General features: G+C 43.4%; 3 protein-coding genes across 6 annotated transcripts in view; 1 reads left to right on the plus strand and 2 right to left on the minus strand.

Moving 5' to 3' along the window:
- Positions 1 to 47: 47 nt before the first annotated feature.
- Positions 48 to 11,305, minus strand: PRPF4 (pre-mRNA processing factor 4). Its single transcript, XM_054998265.1, has 14 exons — positions 11,142 to 11,305; positions 10,373 to 10,550; positions 9,118 to 9,304; positions 8,944 to 9,031; positions 7,769 to 7,848; positions 7,471 to 7,564; positions 6,879 to 6,973; positions 6,656 to 6,714; positions 5,399 to 5,522; positions 2,754 to 2,843; positions 2,184 to 2,306; positions 1,241 to 1,348; positions 1,029 to 1,147; positions 48 to 431 (listed from the first exon to the last, which is right to left on the minus strand). Exons 1-14 carry the CDS (start codon positions 11,163 to 11,165, stop codon positions 238 to 240), a joined length of 1,563 nt encoding a protein of 520 aa, XP_054854240.1. The 5' UTR covers positions 11,166 to 11,305; the 3' UTR covers positions 48 to 237.
- Positions 11,306 to 11,350: 45 nt separating this feature from the next.
- CDC26 (cell division cycle 26) lies at positions 11,351 to 13,723 on the plus strand. The gene is made up of 2 exons (XM_054998272.1): positions 11,351 to 11,525; positions 12,318 to 13,723. The coding sequence occupies exons 1-2, from the start codon at positions 11,445 to 11,447 to the stop codon at positions 12,492 to 12,494; spliced, it is 258 nt and encodes an 85-aa protein (XP_054854247.1). The 5' UTR covers positions 11,351 to 11,444; the 3' UTR covers positions 12,495 to 13,723.
- A 743-nt stretch (positions 13,724 to 14,466) lies between these two features.
- The window catches only part of SLC31A1 (solute carrier family 31 member 1), a 28,246-nt gene continuing 16,311 nt past the window's right edge, over positions 14,467 to 26,401 (minus strand). For all 4 annotated transcript variants that reach the window (XM_054998267.1, XM_054998268.1, XM_054998269.1 and 1 more), the window contains 4 exons: positions 24,101 to 24,268; positions 21,984 to 22,056; positions 20,450 to 20,618; positions 14,467 to 18,473 (listed from right to left, as the gene is read on the minus strand). In XM_054998267.1, the coding sequence (XP_054854242.1) occupies positions 18,272 to 18,473; positions 20,450 to 20,618; positions 21,984 to 22,056; positions 24,101 to 24,235 (579 nt within the window). In that variant the 5' untranslated portion in view covers positions 24,236 to 24,268 and the 3' untranslated portion in view covers positions 14,467 to 18,271. The remainder of the gene's footprint in view (positions 18,474 to 20,449; positions 20,619 to 21,983; positions 22,057 to 24,100; positions 24,269 to 26,401) is intronic.

A 26,401-nucleotide genomic window follows, 5' to 3' on the forward strand; every position in this document is an offset into this window, starting at 1 on the left:
GCATACCCCGAGTCTGTCAGCAAGGGAAGGAGGGGAGGAACAATACAAAAATAAAGTCTCTGAAGGGGAAGACTTCTCTGACTCTGCCTAGCTTGATAACGGTGTGTAGAGCACCACCTTTGTGCACTGATCCTAATGCAAGCCAGGCACTGCCGCCAGTGGAGCACAGGTTATCCCAGCAGGTGTATTCCTTTGCTATGGGAGCTGGGAAGGGCCAGTCCTGCCCAAAGGAGCTGCCTATTCTGCCATCCAGAGCTTGAAGGTCCTGTCGTAAGAGCACGTTGCAATCAGCTTTCCATCCAGGGAGACATCCAAGCCCATCACTTTGCCCTCATGTCCGGCCAGGGTTTTCAGTGGAGACCAGCCTGGGTGTGTCCAGACCTTTGCTGTGTTGTCATAGGCACCAGTGAGTAGGAAGTTGCCATGATTTGCTAAAGAGGGGGAAAAAATACACACTAAGGAAGGCGTACTCAGAAAATTGGAGACAGGCGCCTTCGCAGTGGTTATACTGTTCCAGCTTCCCACCCAGACCTCCTCAGAGAAAGCAAAGTACAGTGACATCAGAAACTGGCTATATGCAGAGAATGGGAAAGGTGCAGGAACACTGACACAAGTTCAAGGGGGTGCTCCTGAGCAGGCTAGTCCAGAATTGCTCGAGCATCTTAGGGGGAGACGGAACAGCTCCCATACAATGCACAGAATCCTATGATTCCAGTTGATACCATGGCAGAGAAAAGCTTAAAGAATACTTGAACAGATACGCTCACAGACAGTAGTCGTATCAAGCTCCCAAGCTTCTGCACATGGGCCCGTCTTTATCAGTCACCATCACCAGATCCTCACAATCACTATGCTATTTCCAAGTATCTCAGTTTGACTTACTAAGTTTTCTTACTATGCTGTGGGGTCAAGTCTTCCTGGCCCAGAACAAATCATGGGTGTTTCCTGCTTGAGGAACTGGTTTTTTTTTTTTTTAAATCCACACTTGGTTCCTGCTCCAAGAGGTAGTCAGCTATGGTGAGACTTACGTTCAAACTTCACCCCAGTCACCAGGTTCTGGTGAGCAGGAATGGTGTAGATACATTTCCTCTGGCGGAGATCCCATACTTTACAGGTGTTGTCGCCGCTGCCAGTAGCAATGTGGTACCTGCAAATGGAGACAAGGGAGTGGAAATATGCTGAAGAGCTGGAAGGGAAGAGAGAATCAGTATTCACAATACCTTCAGGGATTGATCCTTACCCATTCGGGGAGAAGTTGATCCCATAAATCTCCTTGAGATGACCCTCCAAGAACATTATGCAGCGCCCTGTACGAAGGTCCCACACCCGGCCGAATGCATCAAGGCCGCTGAAAAATATCAGAAAGATGCAAAATGCACACAGGCCTTCAAATACCTTGTCTCTGTGTAAGAGGAGTTCTTGGCCCTTTTTGCGTCTCTGTTTTAGCCCCGCTGGAGGTTCCTGAACAACTTCACAGGCAGCCAGGACAGCATTCTACAAGCAGAATGTACACTTTTATCCCACCCTTTCATTTAGATCCCATTTTCCCTCTACTGGGGCCCCAAAGTGGTTTACATTATTCTCTTCTCCTCCTCCTCCTCCTCATCTTGCAGCAACTCAGTGAGGTAGATTAGACTGAGAGAGCGTGACTGATTAAAGTCACCCAGCAACCTTCCATGGCAGGGTGGGAATTCAAACATGGGTCTCCCAGATCTAGTCTGACACTTTAACTACTACACCACACTGGCTCTCTGCCAGAAGATAAGTTTGTGCTAAACTTGCATGACAAGGTCCTACAAACAGAACTTCAAATCACAATTAGCAAATTTAATATATTAATGCTTTTGCTAGCATGTCTAAATGAGGAGATGCCTGGATCAGAATTTACAAAGTAATTTTTTTTAAAGCATTGTTTATGTCCACCTTTAAGCTTCAGCCACAGGAAACTATTTACTTATTTAGCGGCATTCTTTCAGGGTGCAAACATCAGAATATTTAAACTAGGTTCTTTGAGTCCACTTCCACAACACAGATTAAGAACTGGAAACTTGGGAAGGATCTTCTGTGCCAGAAGTCCAAACCTCCCTCTTTGGGAATTGTAGAGCTAGGAATAAGCTCCATCCTTAGTTAGTTCTTGCTCCTGAACCACTCCTACAAGATGTCGTTTCCATGCACAGATTTACCCAGTGCCAGACAGGGAGCCATCAACATGGAAGGCAATATCATAGACCCCTTTGCTGTGTCCCTCCTGGTGTAGAATTTCCTCCTGGGCCTCCAGGTCCCACAAACGCCACGAGTGATCATAACTACAGGTAAAAAAATAAAAATATTTGTAGAGTTTGCATCATGGCACTATTTGCCCAAATACAGGTGGGATCCTGCACTCCCCCCACTCAGAAAGGACTCAACGTTTGTGACTTTCTGCATGTAAACTAAGTTGGGTTTGCGCTCAACACATGCCCAAGGTTTTCAAAAGGACAAGCAGGTGCAGTAGTGAGACATGCAGAGTGTGGACAAGAAACATCTGTGAAATTCAGCAGCTGCCTTCAGCAACTAGGATACAAAAGAGTCCCCCAGGCTTGTACTGCCCACCTCCCACAACTTCTTATAACTTCTCCTTTGACAGCTCTTGGGGTTTCCCTTCCATTACCATTTCCGGGGCTCCTCCCACTTGCACTACTTTTCCCTCCCCTTTAGTTCCATTACCACTTCCATTCTCATACAGTGTGTCCAGAGAGGGAAATGCCCCTTACCAAGTGGTGCCCAGGAACCGGCCAGACGGGTGCCACGCCACCCGTGCCACTCTCACTGTGTGCCCCTCAATGTCAGCCACTGGCTCATCACTGAAAGAAACAAAAGGATGCTTCAACTGAGAGAACTTGCAACCCTAAGAAACTGAAGCAACTCACAGGACTGTGGGGAATGGCAGCATTTTTTCAGAAGCACAGGATTTGAAAAGGATAGTCATCCCAGAGTGCTCAGAAAGGAAAGGAAAACCAGGTATTTCAGACCCAAAGTAAGAGCCAGTTGTGTACAAAAAAATAACAAGAAGGGAAAACAAATTGTACACTAATTTGTATACCACGGTTACTAGAATGGTTTCAATTATTCAGAAGTCTTTTGGAATCTTAAGAACGTACAGTTTTATTCTAGCACAAGTTTTCGTGGACTTAAATACTCTGGAAAAGTCCTTCCATGGCTGGAATAGTACTAATAATTCTGCTGCTATAAGTACTTTTAAAGTATTTGAAAGTTAAGATTATCAAATAAAAGGTGCAGGGGATCAGTGGACGCTAGAAGCCACATGTTTTGCTCTGAAAAACCAACCTCTAATCCTACAGGTGTGCAAGTTGATTGTGATCACTAAACAACAAAGCAAAGCTGTTTTGCTTGTTTCTGTATTTAATTACGAAAATTTATACCGAGCCTTTCTGCTCTCATAAGGGCCATCAAAACAACTGTCAAATTAAAACATATATAAACGTATCTTAAAAACAATTAAAAGTTAACAAAAACACATCATTAAAACAACTAAAACCAGAGCTAAAATACATACAAAAACATAAAAGTAACACTTAAAATTAGAGCAGGAAGGCCGGATCACTGAGGCTACACCAAGATAAACAAAAACGTCTTCACCCACTGGAGGAAGATGGCAACAGAAAGGGACAGATGAATCTCCCTGGGGAGAGAGTGCCAGAGTTTTGGTACCACTACTGAGAAGCTCCTCTCCTGAGTTGTCAGCTGTCTCATCTCAGAAGGTGGGGGCACCTGAAGAGGCCTTCAAAGATGACTGTAGCAGTTGGGATGGTTCATAATGGAGTTCATAAGGGATATATGCTGAAAGTGCTTGTCACATACTCCACATTTCACCCAATACCCAGAAGAGGTTCTGGAGTCCAGTTTTAAAAGAAAGAAGGGCCCCTATTCTACCACTTCTCAATCTCCTGCTATGGAGAGAGGGAAGGTTGTTGGAGCACAGTGAGGAAGTCAGGGATCGATATTCCATCATTGAAATTTCTGCCCACAGCAACAGAAGCAGACAGAAATAAGCCTCTTCCCCAAAGGACCAATTAAAGACAGAGCCGCTCCTTCTCAGCACGTCCCTCAGTATGTCCCAAAGTATGCTGCCGTCTCAGAGAAATGCAACACTTGGAATAGGCTTGATCTCTGAGAACAAACTTGGCACTGCTGAGAGGGGACATAGCTAGGGAGAGGTGCAGGCACCCAGAGCAGTAAGAAAACCCAGGGTAGAAGTGTCGGCAATGCCAGCAGGTGTGGAGCCTGGAAACACACTGATAATTCCTTCCTGTCCACCTCCACAATCTATGCTAGGGACACATGAGCAGTAACCTGAATAAATATCTGCCTCCATATAGCTTTGGAAGGAGCAGCGCTAACATGGAAAAAAACCGGAAAGAAACTTCTTGTCAACAAAAGTAGTTGACAATTGAAGAAAAGTTCTCCCAAAAATGTTTGTTATAGAAACACCCGGCTTTAAGTGTGAGATTCCTTGTTTTTTTAACTATCAGTTAAAAAAAAGACCCAAATCCAAACCATTAGCAAGAACAACAAACCAGCAGCACTTCAACTAGCAGCAGATAAAATAGTAAGATTGTAAAAGAAAGGCTTGCAAGGACTTGCTGGAGAGAAGAAATACTACCCCCCCCCAGCCCCTGCTCATTCCCTCTTATTCTGCCTTTGTCCCCCTCCCCTCCCCCCCGCAATTCATCCAATCACTCACCTTTCCTCCTCATCCTGCCCAATCATCCATTCCCCACAATCACCTGTTGTTTACTGCCTCAGTCCAATCCCCACTTAAAAAACAACACACACTTTTTTGTGTGGCTGAATTTTTTCATGACATTGGCTACTGCAGGGGAGGGGTGTAGGAGTGAGAAGGTCCAAGTATTGATGACAAGGACCTAGAGACCCCTCCCCAAGTAGCCCAAAGCATCCAGTTTATTTACATCTCCCTATCTAAAGGTACATCAGAGTGATTGTCAGTTAAGCTACCTTATTTAAATAAGCCTCCATTCCCTCAACTAGTTAATGCACATTCAAACATTAATCTCCAAATAAACTTCACAAATTCATACTAAAACACTCACATTTGTTTCTTGTTTATTAAAGGCAATTCTTTCTTTGACTGCAAAGTCTGACATTGTTTAAGCCTATATTTCAAAGCGTCATTGAATGGACTTTACTTTAATATTTGTGATTTACTCCAATCAAATCTTGTTTTGATCAACTGGGCAACCTCTTTTCTTAGGGGGATGTTATCAGTTAGGGGTGCTCAGGGTCCCTTGAGGATTTCTCCCCACTGGTAATGCTATGGCCTGCTAGAGATGGATAAAAAGGATGGAAGGATCTCTGGATTACTTGGGTCTAGAATCACCTGTCAAGGCTCCAGAGTTTGACCGAGCCATCAGCTGCACATGAGGCCAGATTCACGTCCTTCTTGTCCAGGGAGATGGTTGCCTTGGGGTGGAAGACGATTGCCCCAACATTGGTGTTGTGCCCTTGGAAAGAGAAGACAGTCAATTAGTTAAAGACTTGCTTCCAATACTGTTTTTAATTGACTGTTTTCAATTCACTGCTCCCACCAGGGTAAATTCTGATATTTGACAGAAAAGATGCTCTTTTCAGATGCTCCGTGTCAGGGTTACCAGAGAAACATTAGTAGAACGCTTAGATATTTAAAACAGCACATTTTAAAGACTCCATATACTTCACATACATCATCTCAAGCAATCCTTTAAAAAGATCTGTATGGTCTGTATGTACTGCAGAGGAAGGGGAAAGAGGCTTGCTAACTGGGAACTCATTGCCTCAGGCTTTTAACTTGTTACTCTAGCAGCCTTTTACCTGTTCTACCCTAGATGAAATCCAGCTAAAGGAGTGGCAGAGGGGAAAAAAATCACTGCTGTGGATTCAGGAGAGTCCGATTTATTCATAAAGGATTGGTTTGTGGTTCCCCTCCTGCCTATGATCTGAAAGTTTTGTTCTCTCCCACCTCCAGGACTGCCACAATGAGAAATCAGTGGTATAGGGTTGCTCTTAATAAAGGACCTTGGAAACAGGCTTTGCTTAAATTCTCTCTGGTCACTTCCTGTGGAGGCCAGGAAGGAATTTTCTCACAATTCAGACTGGCTATTAACCTCAGAGGCATTATGCTTTCTGCTGCCCCACGTATTCTGGCTTTCTCACTTGAGCTCTCAAATTATTTACTTCACAGGCATCTTGGTGCAATATATACAACTGGGAGGAAGCAGCCCTGCACTTCTCCATTTTATCTGGCTCCTGCTAAGATCCAATAGGGCCATCAGAGGACAGGAAGAAGCTAGGAACACCTCCTTCACATCTGGATCCAGTTGAGCCGATAATCCCCTCAATGGAGAACTTTTGTACTAATCTGTAATACCAACTGTATTTTTAAAAAATACCCATGGGAGATTTTGGAAGCCACTTTTTCAGATGAGTGGGATGAAAATTATAATAAAAATCCATCCTCGGCTTTCTGTAGTCTGGATTACATGTGTTAATATGTGTGTGTGTTGGGGTGGGAGCTGGTGGATGTTGCTTTTACTTGCCTTCCTCAGCAACATGGAGAAAGGCCAGTAAAAGACTGCTTCAGCAGAAAAGGTCACAGTACCTCGTAATGTGTGGATGAGATTGCAGTCAGGCACAGACCACAGCTTGCAAAGTCCACTCCTGCAGGGGTAAAAGGGAGGTTGTCACCAGGAAGGAGCCGTAACCCCTTTATTCTAGAGGCCGTCAGACATCTATGATCTCATTGGATGCCCTCCCAATACCCCAGCAGCCTCTCCTGCACAAGACTGAGAGGGGATGGAAGAGATGGGGTTGGGAATCCTTACCAGCAGGCTGTGGCCAGGAGTTTAGAATTAGGGCTGAAGTGGCAGTATGAGATTGGACGGTCATCCCCAATTTGGCTGCAAAAATTATTCAAAGACTGAAAGGGGTGGAGGGAAAAAAACAACACAAACATTACTATCAGACCACCCAAAGTGTTTAGCTGAAAGAGGGCAGAACTAAGAGGAGGAGAAGAGAACAAGGATTCCAGAAACATGAGCTGCCCTCTCCCCAAATGGGATCAAAAGTGGCACAATATGTCTTCTACACATGAAGCTGTCTTACATGGATTCAGACCACTGGTTTGTCTAGCTCGGCATTGTCTCCTCTGACGAGCAGAAGCTCAGGGTGTTGGGAAGAGAACCATCAGGATGTGCTAGCTGAAATCCTTTAATTGGAGATTGCATCGATTTAAACCAGGGCCCTCCAGCAAGCAAAGCACACACACTATGTCTGAACTATGGGTGATGGGAGAGAGCAGAGAAACAGAAAAGCTCTGCCTTGCAAGGCAGCTCATTCAAAGGTCCAAGTTTCAGAGGAGTTCAGGCTGCAGCCATCCTATGCCTGGAATGTTAGTGATGATGGAAATAGTCCTACCCTCAAAGATTTGTGCAGCTCCTGTTTCTGGGACGTCCTTGTGGCTTCAGGGATGTCCTTCAGCAACCGGGCTTCTTCCAAACGCCTCATGGCCCTGTGACAGGAAGCAGATGCATTATGCCCTCGCCAAACAAAAACCACCCTTGTAAGCCCTTCTTCCTTGCCTGCAGCTGGCCTGCTAGTTATCGTGATGACAGTTCTTCTATCAGCTGCATCCTGCCCTTTTGCTTATGTGTGTTTAAGGACCCTGCATCTCCAAGCCCTTATCAGAGCTGTCATTCTGTCCTCCATGCCTTACCGAGGGAGTGAGTAGTTAGCGATCCACAATCTGGCCGTTTTCAGAGTATTTGGTCCTTCATGGTACCAGGTTTGTTGATACTGAGGTGGCAAAAAAGAGAAATAAAATAGCAAAACCTCTAGTGAGATTTGGCTAGTAGGTAAAGTCATCAGAAAGAGAGCAAGCAGCAGCCAGCGATCCCTCCAGCATGACTGGATCCAGTCGAGAGCCTCCTTCAACTAAGCCCATTCTGTACTGAATTTTAATTGTTAGATTTTGACTCTTGTGAGTTACTTCGGGAGCTAGTTTTTGGTTGATGCATAGCATAAAGTTATAATAAAAAAGTAGGATAATGACTTCCTTTTTTATAATAACTGAAATGAAAGACATTATGACTTGTACAAATGGGCAATTCTTTACTACATTTACAGCATGCATACCAAAGGTCTGGGGGCCTAGATGGTCTTTTAAGAGGTTTCAGTACAATACACACACAGAGCCAGTTTCATCATGACACCGTCTAAGTCAATCTGGAGGTAGTTACAATGCATTCCTAAGCAGAGTTATACCCTTCTAACAGTGCAATCATAAGCAATTACTCAAGTCTAAGCTTATTGATTTTGGATTGCATTGTCAGTCCATTAAAGTCTATGGACTTATAAGGGTATAACTTTGCTTAAGACAGTACTGGTAACCAATTAATCTAACCTTTTCAGTCTTATTGAGCTGCAAGCAGATGACATTAGTGTCATATGAAAGGAAGAGAGAGGACCAAAGTTATGAGTTCACAGATGTCAAGAGTAGAACCCTGGACGAGAGAACAAGAGAGCTGAGAACAAGCTGAGCACCAAGACAAGTAAAGTAGTGAGGAACAAGCCAAAGGTCAAAGCCATGGAAGAATCCTCTCCACCACAAAGAAAATTTGCCTTGCTGTCCAGTTGCTCCTCTCAGCATGCAGGCAAAGATAACAAGAGCTCTGGTGCCACTGCTCTCTATCTATGCATGTTAGCAGCAGGTTCTTCTGGAGCTTGTGACCCAAGCAGATGGAGTTCCACAAGCCTACCAACCTCACAGAATGAATTCTACAGTACTAACTGAACCATACTGGATGTTAAGCACAGGAAGAAGAAAGAACTCTGAAGGGTACTAAAAAGCTTTCCCAAAGGTTATTTAGTGCCATGCTTTACTTTCATTACCTCTTCTTTCAATTTCTTAGATTTGTCATCATCTTTCTTGGTCTTCTTCAAGGCATCTGTACCAACCACTGAGAGAATATTACGTAACCTGAGTAGAAAGGAATTAACGGTTCAGCAAACCAGCTCTCTAGAAAAAATACAGAGCATGAATGAAATTCCTCCTCAGTCTCTCACCTCTCCCTCCTCTCTGCAGGGCCTTCACCGAAAAGCGTGATGGGCTCCCCAAGAGCTCGCAGGCAGGCCTTGACTTCAGAGTCATCCGTGGAAACATTGATTTGTCTGGCTCGTTTCCGGCGTTCAAACTCAGCCAGCACTTCTGCCTGGCGCTCACTGATGTGGTCCTCCAGGTCAAAGACTTCACCTGGCCCAAACAAACTGATGATGTTAGAGCAGACTGCCCCCCAAGGCAGGAGCAATATGCACCCCTCCCTCCAAGATGTCCCCTACAAACTTTCCTCTCTTGTAATAAGGGACGAGGTTCAACTTGCTTCAATTTTATCAGCCCACAAGCAGAGAGTGTATGCTATTCAATGTGACATTCTTGTCCTCTTCCTTCAAATCTCAATGTACAGCTTTCTTGGAAAGCCTGTCACTTAACCTCATCTGCAATGAAAACTCTAAAAGCCTAATTATGTGCAACTGGATTAGCATATATTTCTCCTCAACTCTCCTTGCCTGGTCTGTTGTGCTTCTCCCTACCCAATTTAAACAATAAATCTCTGGAGTTTTCTTTTTTACTTGTTACCCCTTTAAACATATGTAGAGTGTTGTACACATATATTCCTCCCAGTATAGCTATATTATGGCACGCTTCTCACTTCCTTCAAATCTCTCCACAAAATCACCTTTTCTACAAAGGCTTTGGCACAACCCTTAGCTCCCTCCACTCACTAAAGCTTAGCACAAGTAACAGGAATGAATGAAGGGCTTTTTACTAAGACAGGAGAGCTGTACTGAAGGAAGTGGTCTCAAAGAGATGCATTAGTGAAGTGATAGAGAACTATAGACTTTATTACTATGTTGCTATAAATATGATCTTACTGGGTAGTTTTTATGTTGTACAATACGTCAGTTTTAGTATTACTTATGCTCTGTTTCAGCATTTCTTCAATTCTGTATTGGATTTCTGCTGGTTTGCAAATTTGCATTTATATAACCTACTGCACAGTCTTTGAAATTGAGTCTCAGGAAGAAAGGCAGGCTATAAATTACTTAAATTAAAAAAAATAGATTCTTCCCATTTCTCCCTACCTCCAGCTCCTTCTTATGTTGGGACTAGAATCCCCTTGGGGCAGGGACCTTTTTTCTTATCATTTGTAAAATGCATGGCTATTAATAACATCTCCAGATCAGGCAACATCCTCCCTTCAGAAGCAGGGGCAGCATTTCCATTCTGCACTTTCACATACAGCTCATGGCCACTTCTTACCAGTGGTGATGTTGATATTGCCTGCTTCAATTGCAGCTTTGACCCCATCCTTGCCCAACATTCCTGACTCTCCCTTGGAGAGCCGCTCTCGTTCCTTCTCCTCCAGGCTTCCATAAAAAATAGGGGCCTTCTTGGCAGGAGGAGCCTCGCTGTCATCTGAAGCCTTCGTTTTTGCACCCTGTAGGAAAGAAAATCTTTCAGCACTAGCTTTAGGTAAAGGCCCAAGAGCGAAAGTGGTTTGCCCCCTTTCTTCCAGACTAATGTTACCAAAAGATGCACTATACAAGAGAAGGAGCTTTCTGAACTCTGCCACATCTTTCGTTTTGAACAGAAAAAAAGAATACCCTCCAACTTGCCTCATGCTAGACAGTCCACCAAGGTTTAATTCCCAGGAAGTAATTTCCAAAAATTGCCCCGCTTGTAGAGTTGTCAACTCTACAGTTGGGAAATTCCTGGAGAGGGTGGGAGCTTGGAGGGTGGGGCTTGGGGAGGTACCTCAGTGGGGTGTAATACCGTAGAGTCCACTCTACAAAGCAGTCTTTTTCTTTACGTGAAAAAATCTCTGTAGTCTGAAGATCAGTTGTATTTTGGGGGATCTCCAGGCTCCACCTGGAGACTGTCAACCCTACCATGGACAATTAATCCAACTTCTCTTTATCTAACATTTTCCCACTGTGTATACGTAGGAAAATAATTAAATTTACAGCTTCCTGCACAAGAAGTGCCGGAAACTTCCATCACCCTTTCCCTTACACACTCAATTGCTTACCGCGGAGGATCTCGACGCCGCCATCGCGGCCACCCAATGCTTCTCTCAGTCCGAAAAAAGCGGCCCAGCACCCCCGCCAAAGCACTTCCGGGTCTCCGGAGCAGCGGCTTCCCTTAGTAACGACGGCGCTTCCAGGCAGTTGGAGCAGCGGGCTGCTCTAGGTTTCAGCTGGGGCCTCTTTCTATGACCACGCTGCGGACCGTCGCCCGCGAGCACTTCCGGGTGTGTGGTGGAGCGGTACGCCGAGTGTCCTGACGACCTGGAGGCGATTGGCCTAGTGGAGCGCTCCGAAAAGGTGCGAGGATGCTGCGCCGGAAGCCGACGCGTCTGGAGCTCAAGTTGGATGACATCGAGGAATTTGAGGGCGCCAGGAAGGAGCTCGAGGTGAGATTCGCCCATCGGGTTGCCAACCTCCAGGCGGTGGCTGGAGATCTCCCGGAACTATAGCTGATCCCCAGGGCTTAGAGACCAGTTTCCCTGGGGGGAAATGCCTGCTTTAGAGGGTGCACTCCATGGCATTATACCTCTCCTTCCCGAACCCCGTTCTCTCCAGCTGCACCCCCCCAAGTCCCTAGGAGTTTTCCAACCTGGAGATGGGAAACTTATGTTCTTGCTAGACATATATGCGTTAGAAACTGCTCACAGGCCTGAAGATTGTTCTGTCCTTTTAACAAAGGCTTGGTATGTTCAAAGGGACAGCTTTTCGTGGTGTGGAGGTAAGTAATACCGCATAACACTTCAGATGAAGAGGACAGGACACTTTTTCTTAAGGTAGTTTGCAGCAATCTTAATGAGAGTTTATGGAGAGAGAACCCTTGAACATGTGCAAAGTGCCTAAAGAGATTTCATTCTGCATGCAAAGCAGATACTCTGCCAATGAGCCACACCTTGTCTGTTACATAAAGAAAATAAAACAGTATCTCTGACTTGCTAAAGCTTAATGCTGGAATAATTTGACTCCTCTCACAGCAACCTATTCAAGGCAGCTTTTGTCTTCCTGCTACAGACTAATCTGGCTGCTCATCTAGAATTAATTTAAAATAAACAAGTTCAACGTATGTCAGTCCTATATGTGAACACAGGAAACAGTTTTATGTTGAGTCATGCCAGGGATTGGACCTGGGAATTTACGTGTACAGAGCGTGCTCTACTACTGTCCCTCCTTTTTTTTGGCAGAGTCGTAAGAAGCAGCGTGAAGAAGTTGATGTCGTGGGAGCCAGTGATGGCGAGGGGGCTCTGGGACTGAGTAATGACCACAAGAGCCGGGAACAGATGATACACGACCGCATTGGCTACAAACCGCAACCCAAACCAAACAATCGTTCTTCTCAATTTGGAAATCTTGAGTTCTAGAACGTGGGAACTGAGCAAAGTAGGAATCTATCCATAGTTATGGAAAGCAGGTTTGGCCTGTCATCTCTGGGTCTTAAACTGTTGTCCTAGGAAGGGAAGCCTTTCTCTTCTGTGAAACTAAGACTGGATCCTTTCCATTTGATGTTATCTATCTTGCAGCCTTAATGGCAATGTCTTAAATAAATGTTTTTTTTTAAATGTGGGGTGGAGAGGTTGCTTACATTGAGATGGGGATGGTAGCATTCTGTGCCATGCCAAAGGAGGGGGCTGTGGCTTAGTGGCAGAGCACATGCTTTTTGTGCAGAAGGGTTGCTGATTCAGTCTCCAGCTTAAAGGGATCTCTAGTACAAGGGGTGCCTAAAAACCATTAGCAGTTGTAGATAGATAATATTGGCTAGATCAGTGGTACTCGCTCTATGGATCATGGAGAGTCACATTCTCAGTTCCCATAAATCAAAAGAGCCATGATGACTTCTATATGTCCTGTGCACCATCCCAAATGCACACACAAACAAAAATATGTAATATAACCCTTTTAATTACTAAAGTACCTCTGAGCATCTAGAGTTATCTTATGCAACTATTTGGACAGTTTTTTTTAAAAAGATCTAGTATTTAACGGTGGTATCGTACCCCACCAGCTGCATATGTTGACCCATCCTCAAACATAAAATCCCTGGATCTGCAGAACCTTGATATGTTATGAACAAGTTGTTTTAAAACAGTTTTATCTTGGGTCCATAGTAGTAATTAAATTATTTTAATTAATAAAGCAATTATCCACTGTCCTGGAACATGGGATAGGTGCCATGAGGAACAGCGCTCAGAAGAGCCATATTTGACTCCTGAGCCATTGAATATCACTGGACTAGATGGACCAATGGCTTATTAGGATTAAAGTGCAGTCTTCTGCAGCTTGGGAGTTGTACACAATTATTTGTCAAATATATACATGAGTAGAACAGACAAAGATCTTCTAGTTAACTTTTTGGTGATGTCAAATGAGGTGTATTCTTATCATGACACTAATACATTGTGATTTTTGGCTGGTAAGATGTTCTCCCCTAAAGCTGTTGCTGAATTAATTTTCTTAGTCATTTTGGTCAGTAGACAGGTCAAGTATTTTTAAACCATTAACTGTGAGAACAAAAAAAGCAAAGTTTGATGTGCTACTCACACAAGCATGTTGTGAAACAATAAAAATTAATTCATTCGTTTTTAAAAATTAATTTTTAATAATGTTGGACAAAGTTATTATAAGTGGAAGACTCACTGAACTGTTAGTTGCTCTTTTTTATAGGCTTCACCTGGTGTGTAAGATAAAAAAACAAAACGTAGTTATGAACATAGACAGCAGATCAGTTCTTCCTGTTCAGAGATACTTGTGGCATTGGCAGGTAGCCACTGTAAGCAGCTTTGCCTTGCTGCTGAATCTGCCCTCAGTTATTGTAGGGCTGGGTACCTTGCAGCTTTTCCTCACTCCTATGCTAACAAATGGCACCATATAATGAAATACAAAAGGGAAGCTGCTACCTGCATAGGGGTTTTTCTTGGTTTCATGGAATGTGACTACAATTAAGTAACAGGCTGTCAATTTACAATAACTGACAGATCAACTGATTGATGTGTCAGCCATAAAGCTAGTACACTGTTGCTGTCTTGCTTTTTCATAAATTAGGACACATGAAATACATGTTAAACTTTTTGAATGTAGCCCATGTGTCTGCATGGAGATTACAGGGGCTACATAAATATTTTTGATGTGTATAATGGGGAGGGAAGAGTGTTAGCTGCATCATACAGCTGCTCCAGTCCATATGACCTAAAGTGCCTTCCTGCACATGAATCTAGAGAAGGGGATACATTTGCTAAGACAAATGCTAGAAACCAAACTCCTCATGCTTGATCTTGTATCCAGTAGAGTTGCTTTGTGCAGCTTAGGATGACTTAAACACACTCCACATGTCCACCATTAGAAGATATACTCTGCTTTATTAGTGATATACAGACTGATTATCAGTATACAGTAGCATGAGATGGGCAGTCTCTAGCCTATCGATTTGCTAATACACATTGACCCTGGCATGTTTTGGAAAAGGCACCATTTGTCCATTAGACATGTTTGACTATAGCAGCAAGCCCAATCCTGCTTGAAATAGGATGGGCTAGGTGAATACAGCATTACATTGCTTCCAGCATCATACACAAGACAGTCATTAACTGATGAGTACAGTGGGAGAAGACAGATTTTTCTTGGTACACAGAGAATCTTATGATGTATGCCCTTTGTATACATCTGTAAATAGATGGCTGCTTGAGGGTCTGGGAGCCCAGGCTCTGCCTTGATTGGTTCAGTTGCTGTTGGGTATCGGGTAACATGTGGTGACCACTGATGAATTTGTGTAGGCCTAGAACATCCACCAGTACAGGCAGTTAGCTGAATTGTCTTTAAAGGTAACTCATACTATATGGTTGGTTGACCTCATTAGTACAGATTAAAACTCTGTAGCAAGACTAATAGGCTAGTACAATTTCTAAGCTGATCTGTCCACATTTACCACTGTCACTTATTTGTACCACACCGAGGGGCAGAAAGTCAATCTCCCTTCTATTTTATAAAAACTTTCCATCCAGGCAGCTTGCAAAAAAATCCTTGCTCACCTTATGTGAGAGGCTTTGTGCAAGTCTAGTTTATAAGTGGCTTCAATGCAGCTAGCAGTTGTCTCCGTTCTACTCGTTATATTGATTCTGTGGGGCTGTAGGAGGAAGCAGCATGAGGCCACGAGCAGAGCCTGCTGTTTAACCCTGTTTGCCTGGAGCTTGCATTGGGTGGTAAAATCAAGATATACCAAACTAGTTCAGGAAACTTTTGCCTCCACATAGTCACAATGCATTTCAAGCTGAGATCCCTTCCTTGCAGAGGAAAGGGATGTTTATAGTTCTTTTTGGTCCTAACCTGATGATGAGCATTCAGTTCAAAACACTGCCAAGCACATTTTCTTTCCTGTAACTACACCCAGTTCAAGGTTTTTATGTTGCTCATGGCAAATCAGTAACATTGTTTTACAAGCTGAGCAAATACCAGCATACTAAACGAACAAGCATCTTTGGGAATCGTTAGACTTAAGGAATTTATCGTGGCATAAGCAGCTATGAGCCATAATCCGGAGGGCATCTTTCCAGAAATGCCACCAGTCCTCTTTGAATGCTCATCACAATTCTATCTATCCGGTAGTAATCAAAAGGCTCTTGCTTGCCCTTCCTGGAAGGTAGGGGAAATCACCCATCCAAGAGTACAGGCAATGGTTCTGCTTTCTGAGAAATTTACATCGCTGATGCAGTTGCCCCTGGGAATTTTGCCCCCACCCAGACTAATTCAGCTTATGGCAGGGCTGATCCTGCCTGTTTCCTTTGCATTGTTGTTGGCTTCATACCTTGCAACATAGGACAAACAAGTGTCAATCAAAGCCCTCTTTGGTTTCTGTGTGTAAGCTACTTCATTTTTATGCTGTTTGACAACTCCTTGCTGAGGCAAGTAATCATTCTCTCCCATGCACCTTCATAAAGCATCTTTATTGGAATGAGGGATAAACTCCCCCCACCCCCATGTTTTCTTGCTTACATTTTTGCTGTAGATTTAGACAAAACTTAACTGACTCAAAGCCAGGGGATTTCTGCAGCAGAGACATCAAAGCCAGAAGTCTGTCAAGTCAACAGGCTTTCAACTGAACTACCAGAGATTAAAGCAACACCTTGCAAACACCAACTGAGAAATCAGTAAGCCAGAGCACTAAATTACTGCCACAGTCTATGTCAGAACTAGCTGGATTTGTAGGCTTTGCTCCAAGCCAGCTATTTTTACCATTTCTAGAAGTAAAATGAACAACGGCATATAACACAGTTAACTCTGAATGGCAAGGTTTGGTGCCCTCTTTTCTCCCTGCTATGAGTCTGGTCCCTGTATCAAATAAGAGAGATGGTAGGTTTGTTTTTCTGTTTTTTTATTATTCCTTGCGCTGCAGGTTGATTTAGCCTGAATAGCATCAGCACAGCCCTGCAGCCTTCTTGAGGAGGATCTGTGTACCATGGGTTGCTGGAGGTCACTCAGTACTCGGATACAAAAAGGTATGAAGTCGGGTTATTTAAACTTTAGATGGGTACACTGGACTTTGACACACCATGCCATCACACAGCACCATAATAGCAATTTAGCAGCAAGGAACTAAAATCTGTAGTTACCAAGTCAGCTCTACTGCTTACCATAATTTTTGAGGAATCAGGGTGGGTGGAATGATATTTTCTCAGATGCAGCTGCCACTATAAGAAGGCTAGTGCAGGTTGGAGGAAAATGCTTGCCTCCATACACAGAAGATGTTTTAGGGATGAATTGTCATCATTTAATACAAAGTATAAAACATATTAGCACTCTCATCTCTCTTGAATCGCTCCATGCAGGTAATCTTGGGTGCCCCAAAAGAAAGTTCCAAAGATAGATAGATCTGTACCAACTTGTTTTCTCCAGGTTATGCCCCAGAACATACTGGAAATAGCTGCTAGAGTCTGCACCTCATCTTGGGGTAGTTTTTTCATCAGGGGTCCATTTTCTGGGTTTTGATCCAGCAAAATAAAGTAACTCATAACTCACTACGTTCCTCCCCCAAGAGGGACAATGGAAGAAGCAGTCTCCTGCAAGCTTCCTGTCTGAAATTGTAAACCAAGGCCTGTAAAATGAATCTACTTCTAGGGCTGGAGTTCTTATTTGTACATGATTCCTGTGTTGCTCTCTGTCTACGTGGGCTGAACACACAGAAAGCCACAGGAATAGACCAATGCACTCCCCCCTCATTGTAACTGCAGGTACAACATAAGGCTGCTTAACCTCGATCTTGCATGAGGTAGTTCTAGTCATGAATTTAAATAATACAGGCTCCCTTGCAAAAACTGCTGTCTCTTTCTGCTTGCAAACCAGAACCAAGCCAGTGCTTGTTCCATACATTTATTTAAAACAGGATTTTTTTAAAAAAGTGGATGTGCGTTCAGTTTATATGTTTCAGAAGCAGCTAGTCACAACAGACATAACCTGTCAGCGTCATGCTGCCCCTGAACAACTGTACAAGTGATATGTAAAGCCCAAGGCTGCTTGGGGAAAGCAGCTATTAGGGCTTTGCTACATCAGAGACAGCTGGGCAATACCTAGGGCCAGAGCCAATCCAGCATCACCACTGGCTGAGGGGTGGGGGCATAAAGCTAGATTTGGCCCTAGAGTGAACAAATGACCAGGAATGCCTTGCACTGAATGGCAGAGGCCTCAGCTGTGTAGCTGGATAGAGGTACTTGTACTAAGATGGCAGCAGCTTCATGGCTCCCATCAATAGCAGATTAAGACCCCTCAATAAGCTTTCCCCCACCCCCATCGGCAATCCAAGCATATGCTGCTTGAAGTATTATAAAATGATGTAGAACTAATTATATTCTATGTTAGCCTGCTAGCTAATTCCATCATGGTAAATTCTAAAAAATAAAAATCAAAAACCACTAATTGTATCTATTATACAAGCCAACCATCCCAAGTAAGCCACCCTATCTGGAGAATGGCTCCCTTAGGGAGCCACTTCCTCAGGGAGGAGCAGGAAGCAAGAGGCATGGGAAAGGGGTCACATCCCCAGAAAGTTATTGAGAGCATCCCATAGATTTTCTTGGCATTGCTTCCAGTAAGCTTGGGGGTGACCCTTGTCCTTCTGGAGGTTACAGGGAGAAGCTTAAACCCACTGCCAGCGTTAATGGCAATGCTCCGTGATATCCACCACTACTGCCTTTTTCCAGCTGAAGAAGAAGTAGCCCGTGCCCGCACCTGCTGCCACGGCGATGCAAAGGTAGGCATTGTAGGTCATGAAGATGAGCATGAGGAAATAGCTGATCACCACTTGGATGATGTGTAGCACCGTCTGGAAGATGTGAGGGAAGCTCAGCATCTGTTGCCTGCGGATTGGAAAAGGGGGCCAGGGAGAGGCAGAGGGGAAGTGATCAGCATATACCGCAAACACTTCTGAGCTCAAGAGTCTGCATAGGGAATGAGAAGAGATGGTGATGAAAGGCGGAACTCTGGGATTCAAAAGCCTGCTTACTGTTTTGAGACACTGTGATAGGTTCTAATATATTATACCACTGCAAGTTTCTAGAATCTGAGAATGTCAAGCTAAAGGATTGGCATCTATCACTTACACCCTCCTGAAATCCATGTTAAGATTGCCGCAATATGATTTATGTGGAGTTGCCTTGAGGGGAAAATGATTGGAAACTGCAACAGGTCCAAAATACAGCAGTGAGGACTTTAACAGGGGCTTGCAAAACAACCATAGAGAAAAGCATCCAAGTGAAAAAAACAGACTATATTAAAAATAAGCAATGTGAAAATGTTAATTAACATAGTAATACATATAGAACAATATTAACATACCATGCTGAGCAATATACATGTAATCATGGTAGTACAATAAGAATATTGTAGAACAAATTAATGTCATATTGAACAATGAATATAACTGATGTGGTCACCAAGCTCTTGACTTGTTTCGTACAAGTAGCTTCTTCAAATATCCAAAGACTTCTTGGAGACTAGTTTGACTGTATGCCTGAAATGAATAGAACTAGTATGCTATTCACATGGAGGAACGACTAATCATTGAGCACGGATATCTGAAGAAGCTAATGTGTGGAATGAGTCAAGAGACCAGGAGCTCGTGAGTTACATCCGTCATTCAATATGTCATGGTAATTTGTTCTATGATATACTTACTGTGCTGTCATGATTATATTCAAGTCTACTGACTTATTGTTCAGTATATTATTCTACATGTATTTCCATTATAATTTACACTGTCACATTGCTTATTCTTTAATATAATTGATTTTTTTTTACTTGGGTCCTTTTCCTCATGGTTGCTTTGGTTTTCAAGAGACCCACCCCCCCCTTCAATGTATTGTAATGCACACTGCTCTGTTACTGTTTGAATTCCAATGGTTCCCAGTTGATTTCTGGGTGCAATTCAAAGTGCTGATGTTGACCTTTAAAGCCATATATGACCTGGAGGGAAGGAAAATGGCCATCCTACTGTGTGACACCCCCCCTACTATTTTCAGTAGTGGTGCATATATGTTGTGGAACTTCCTTCTGAAGGAAGTGTGCCTGGTTTCCTAGTTAATGGGCTTTAGGCAGGCAGCAAATTAAAATGTTGTGTTGTCGTAAATCCTTTGGAGAAAAGAGGGATAGATGGCTTCTATAAATGCTTTTCCTTATATGTTTTAATGTTGTTAGTGTCATGCTGTTGTTATTTTCTCATAATTGTTTTAATGGCAGTTGTTTTTATTTTAATGCAAGATGCCTTTCAGTTCATTTGGTGGAAAAGAGAGATATAAATATAATTATTTTTACAAGGAAGTGGGGACAGAGATTAAATGAGGGAATACCAGGACATTTCTCAGAAGCATGGCACAGAATAACCCTACACATTCCCAGAATACACATTAAAGAAGTCATGATTCCCACAGCACCTCACAGAACAAGGCATATCACAAAAGTGTAAATGAGACCACAGTGAGTCAGTGAACCAACCCTGTATGGATCATATCCTAAATTGTCACATTAGGTCCAGTTCACACTTGCCAAAGAATGCAGTAGAATGGACTGCCTTGCTTTCAGAATGCAGGTGGAGGATTCCAACTTTGAATGTTCCTTCATGTGAAAAGAATCCCTAGCACAGTACAGAGAGGTTCTGTCTCCTCTTTGCTTGCTGTGTTAAGTTTTCTGTCTGCAAGGAGTTTATAACCAAAGGGAACATTCCAAAATGTGATCCTCCACCTGCAGTCTGAAATGATAAGAGTCCGTTCTACCACCTCTTTCATTTGTATGCGTGTGAATCTAACCAACGTCTCCCAAAGATGGCATGTTTGCTCACCCAACTGTTTTGTGAGTCTCCATCAAGACGGTACCATTTGGTCCTGGGACAGGCATGGAGTTGTAGCGGATGCTGACCTGTGACTTCCGGAGGAGGCTCTCTCGGGCAATCTTCAGGCCCTCATAGAACATGGCCAGGAAGAAGACAGCCACAAATGCACCAGCCATTTCTAACAGGGAAAGGGAGGAAAGTCAACGACTCCATCTGTCTTCTTGTGAAGATATCGGCATCCAGGCCCACCAGGCAAAGCACCCATTAATCTGAGCATGGATATTAGCGTCCAGTTGTAATCGTCACTCAAAACATGGAACACAGCACCACATTCCAAGTTATTCAAAAGGGGTGCACAGCAGCTTCTCACCATATTCTTGAATTTAAAACCTGTGTGCCTGAGTTATCAGAAGGCCAGATTTTACGAGCAATGCTGACTAGCCCAATCTTGTCATATGACTCATGAGGGTTGGACAGCTGGGTGGTAGTTATATTCAACATCTTTTTGAAAGTCTTATTTATTTACTTGCTTCATTTATACCCTGCCTTTCTCCCTAGTGGTGACCCAAACCAGTCTATATCATTCTCCTTTCCTCCATTTTATTCTCACAACAACCCTATGAAGAAAGTTAGGCTGAGTGTGTGACTGGCCCAAGGTCACCTAGCAAGGTTCCATGGCAGTGCTGGGGTTTGAACCAGGCTCTCCCAGATCCTAATCAGACAGTCAAGCCACTACACCACACTGGCTCTCTTGAGGCACCTGGTTGTGGCACGTTTACTGCAGCCTCGGCTTTTGTAGACAACAGCCTATTTCATCAGATGTATCCAGTGGATAGAAAAAAGATCAGAGGTATGTATTTATGTATGTTACACAAAGGGGCCTGAAGGATAAGCCAGAGGAGGGAGGTTACTATGAGGATATTAGAGAATAGATCTTGAAGGGTGATATACAATACAGGGAACATTCAAAGTTAAAGTTCCAGTTAATGGGTATCAATAGACCCCAGGCTGGAGGTTGACAGACATCCAGTCTTGAAAGATGCATCCCCACACTTGGTCTGGCTGCTCCTTCCCTGCAGCATCTTTTGCTGAAGAACATATGAAACTTCCTTTTCCAAGTCAGACTCTTGAATCTAGCTCACAGTATGTTCTGCTCTGACAGGCAGCAGCTCTCTAAGGACGTGGGCACAGAAGGGTCTGTCCAGTCATCTGCTACCCAGGATAACTGGAGAGCTTTTCCTTCAGTGCATGGCCACATAGGAGGTGTTGGGCGTCTCCTTGGGTACATTCTCAATTCAAGCAAAGCCGCTATGGGCATGGCCTGGATTGAGCATGCTCCCCAAAACACGCTCCAATATCTTCAGCATTACCATGGAGTTCCATGGCAGAGGCTTCCCTCCCACACAAGTCCACATGGAAAGGCTTCTCTGAACTTTGAAAGCCAGTGTTATAGCAGAGTAAATGCAGAAAAGAAGGGCACTAGGCAGTTCTTCAGTTGAGGCAGCATGAAACAGCCCACCATAATTTGGCCTAATTCACTCACCTCCAGCTGTATTGATGATAAGCCCAGAAAACAGCAAAGGCACATTCTTATAGCTGAAGTGGAAGGTCATGTCCTGCACAAGAGACAGAGAACTCTGCTACAGATCCTTGCAAACTGTAAAGTCTTTTGGCACCAGACCTTCAAATAGGAGAAGTCTGACTGGAGTCTCCGAGACTGCAAATTCACTGACTTAAGAATTAGAGTGGACTACTCACCACACTGATTTTCTTCTTCATCATCAGTTTAAGGAGAAACCAAAGAATGTTCCTAATGTAGTAGGTGTGTGCATGTGTGAAGGGGGGGGGGGGGCATTTCCAGACGCGCAACAAATTGACTTAACTGAAATAAGGAGGGCTAACATTTCTTCTCCATGATTTTGGACTGGCCTAGACAGCCAGCCAAAATTTGTTACTGCCTGTGACCCTGACCCTCTTTCAACTCATGGCAGACACAGGGTCTCCACTGCATTGCTGGTCTGAAGCTACAAGAAATCTTGCTGGTTTATATGCTTCTGATGGTGAACAAGACTGCCAGGGCAAACCCCATTTTCCCACTTCTGGCTGGAACACGCAGCACAAATGCACACATCAGAATAAAAGAGCAAGAGTCCAGTAGCACTTATAAGACTAACAAAATTTGTGGTAGGGTAAGTCACAGCTCACTTCTTCAGATAATGAATTTTATTAGTCTTATAGGTGCTATTGGACTCTTGCTCTTTTCTACTGCTACAGACAGACTAATACGGCTACCCATCTTGATCTATCACTCATCAAAATAATAAACTTACCATTGGAGAGCACTTTTGGGGCACACATATACACAAACCTCAGCTCCAGGGCCAATTCTATTCTCTAGATAATGGTATGGGGGCCAGAAGTGCATGTGGCTGCACAAATTGGCCACTTCATAAGTGATCAGGCTTTGTGATCATGTTGGTGCCAACTCACAATAAGAACTTCATATATATGAAGCACAAGCACTCACCTGTAGTGAGTCCAAAGATGAACTATCAGAATGTGCATTCTCTCTTACAATGCCCACAAAAAAAATACTGGAAAATGTTTTTTTCCCCCTCTATTCCCCCAAGACCTTCTCCCAAAGTTTTCCAGCTGAAAAATTGGGGGAAAAACCCTCCTGTTTTCTTCGGGGTGCACTGAAAAAAACCCTCCTATTTTCTCATTTGGAATTAGGAAATGCTTTAGTCACTTAAAATGGAACAGTGAAAATAATGTACAGCATTAATTATGATATTTTCTGTGTATACTGTAGCCACATACAAAACTTCCAAGTATAAATTTATTTTTATATGTGACTACTTTTGTCCATATCATCTTATAAAGTGTATGACAATACACTATTGGAAAGTTCAGGATTTTCAATATTCAACTACACTGCTAATTCTATGAGGACTTTCTGAGACTACTTCTGTACAGAGATAACACATCTTAATTTTCTTTATTACTAAACCGGGGTTTTCTACTTCCAACTTCAATTTTTTCCTATCTCAGGGGGCAAAAGATAAGATACATGTGATAAGGAAGCAGAGGGTGCAGCAGTTTTAAGCACTCTCCCCCACCCCCAGTATGGGTCTACTCACATTTTTGCTTAGAGTAAATTAAGGCAGTTATTCATAAATACAATTCAATTTTATAGGCTAAGTTATACATTATACATTTGATGTTTTGTATCAGTAAAAATTTGGCTTGAAAAGAAAATAATATTACATATATTTTAGTTTCCCCCAAAATGTTTGGATTTTTTTCTTTCAGAAAAACAAAACCCAAGGGGGAAAAAAAACTACACTTAAGCCATGGCTTCAACGTTTCCAGAAACTTTATGTCTCTGCTTACAAGGTGATTTTCCCTCCCAACCCTACGGACAAACCTTTTGCCATATCTTGATTAAAATTTGGTACAGCCACCATGGCTCAAAGCAAGTCCATGGATCATTTGCTGGTCATCTGCGAGCAAGAAAGGCCCCGTGGAAGGTGAGGTTCGCTGGTCAGAAAAACAGATGGAAACATGAAGGGAGGGGCAGTGTCAAGGCTTTCAGTATCTCCTGCACCTAAGATTCCTTAAGTGCAAAAGATCTGTCAGGCCAAGGGTTGTCCTACTCACCATCATCATGCCTCCACCATGTGAGTGCTCTGTTGATGGCGTTGTGTGATGGTGCGCATGAGGATCAGCGGTGCTTATTGCTGAGCCATTCATATGATGGTCCATATGCGGCATGGAATGATGCTCGTGTGACATCCTGAAGTATCACTGATGTGCTGTTAAGAGAACCTGGAAGAAACATAGAATAGTAGACATTAGGAAGAGAAGCGCAGGGAATCTGAGCATCGCCTGAGAAAGCAGCTTGAAGAACCTGAAGGCTCCTTTGCCCTTAGATCAAGACTGTGCATATTCTAAGCATTAGTCACAGAATGTAACATTCTAGGAAGTTCAATTTTCCTTTTAAAATGAAAGCAAGTTTCTAAACAAGACTGGAAAATTATATAAATACCAGTGGTTTTATAGAAGGATAAAGAGAAGATGTGGTGACTGCACTGAAAAAAAGTATGAATAAGAGTCCTCATCACCTTCAAGACCCCCTAAAAACAATCTCTAACAGACATAGGAGAGGGAACATACACTAGATTTTCTTTAGGAAGCAAAAGCACTCCAAGACAGGAAACTGTGGCATGCAGCTCAGTACTGAGAGAGAGGTCCCATCTTTTTCAGGAAGGAGGAACAACTGTGACAACAGAACAATTATTTAATTATTAAACTTCAAAGCAATCTCTTAATCTGTATTAATACATATACAGATTGGGGGCTCACAGATCAAACTGTTCCCTAGAAACTCATTTTACAGCACTTACAGCGGTTAATTCTTATCTATGCTGATTTCCAAACATTGGACACCTGCCTAAAGTCTTCTGCATTTGGCTCTCTGACGTGAAGACTAGAATTCCTGTTCAGTCAGCAGCTATGAGCTAAAAGCTGATAACAGTTGGAGGAAAAGGAGAGGGAGATTACGACTGGCCTGAGAAGTACTCACACATTAATAGAACAGAATTGCGTATTACTGTATCCTGGTGTGTGTGTTCCTCTTTCTTGGCTACCTTGGAATATTTTTGAGATCTCCAGTGAACTCTCAGAAGCTAGAGGAAGATGCTGAACTCTGCTTTTGACCTGCTCACAGCTGCCCTTCTGGGATTCCAAACCCATCCTAATAGACTAGCAGTGTTCACTCTCTCCCCACTTACACCCTTTAGACTTCAGAGAGGAAGTCTAGGTTGCCCCGTTATTCTCAATAACAGCAGGAGGAAAGGAGCATTGCAGTGACATGGTAGCATGCACAACTCACTGAACAGTACATAGGTCTTCTCCAGAGCTGGAGGAAAAAGCATAAGGCCGTTCTAGCTGCCTTTCAATTGTCAAGGTTGCCAAGTTGCCTGCCTGCCACACTACATTGCCCTGCTACTCTTGGCTGCCATCACCAGCTTTCCTGCACCTCTTCCCTCCTTCCTGGTCATCAAAGGCTATGATGACCAGGAAGGAGGGAAGAGGACAGGAAAGCTGGCAAGAATAGCAGGGCAGGGTAGTGTGGCAGGCAGGCAACTTGGCAATCTTTCTGTAATTTTCCACAATGGTTGCTGGAGACATACGGATCATGAGAGGGACTGAACATAAGCCAGTGAATTGGTGATGTGACAAAAAGGAGCTCATTTTAATCAAATCAGTGCTGGGAAGCTGCAGATATCCTCAATACACCAATAAATAAGGTTAACTGTGCAGCTACAGGGCTTAATTGTGCCCATGGTTCATTTTAAATTGCATCAGCTCAAGAATCAAATGAGCAAATGTTTTTTTCCTCCCCGCTTCCTTAAAAGGCCTCTGTGCATTTACTGAGAAGAGATTCCTGCAATTGTATTAACCTGAAGAGTTAACCAGACACCAAAAGGTCCCTCACTGCCCCTGGCAATCTAATTCTCAGAACTTTAACCTCCACTCATATCACCAGAATGGCACTAGATAGGAAGTGATAAGCACACAGAGGCTGGAGACAGAAATCCACATAATTGTGTTATCACTGATTTTAAAGGGGCAGGACAACTGGCAGCCAACAAGGGGGGAGACTTCACCACCCAGCATTCAGAACACCAGGGACATAAGCTGGAACTTCTCAAAAGCTTACCATGCAGTGGCTCGTGCTGTAAGGGCCAAGGTGCAGTTTGTAGTCTCTGACTATACAGTAAGCATGATAGCACTTGGGAGTCTACGGAACAGGATATAGCTGAGAGCTCCAAATGACCCCTCCCAAATTACAACCACCAGAAGTTTTTAAGAGGTTCCTGTAGGGTGGTCAACATTCAGGTATGGCCTGGAGTTCTTCTAGAATTACAGTCTGAGGGGATCAATGCCCTGGAGGAA

The sequence above is a fragment of the Eublepharis macularius genome, chromosome 14 (assembly GCF_028583425.1).
Source record: "Eublepharis macularius isolate TG4126 chromosome 14, MPM_Emac_v1.0, whole genome shotgun sequence".
Taxonomy (NCBI): domain Eukaryota; kingdom Metazoa; phylum Chordata; class Lepidosauria; order Squamata; family Eublepharidae; genus Eublepharis; species Eublepharis macularius.

Coding starts and splice junctions, on each gene's coding strand:
- PRPF4 (XM_054998265.1), bottom strand. CDS start 11,165: ATGGCGGCGTCGAGATCCTCCGCG. Junction 6,974..7,470: donor AGCTGCACAAATCTTTGAGG/GTAGGACTATTT, acceptor CACCCCTTTCAG/TCTTTGAATAATTTTTGCAG. Junction 1,148..1,240: donor ATCAACTTCTCCCCGAATGG/GTAAGGATCAAT, acceptor CTCCATTTGCAG/GTACCACATTGCTACTGGCA.
- CDC26 (XM_054998272.1), top strand. CDS start 11,445: ATGCTGCGCCGGAAGCCGACGCGTCTGGAGCTCAAGTTGGATGACATC. Junction 11,526..12,317: donor GCGCCAGGAAGGAGCTCGAG/GTGAGATTCGCC, acceptor TTTTTTTGGCAG/AGTCGTAAGAAGCAGCGTGA.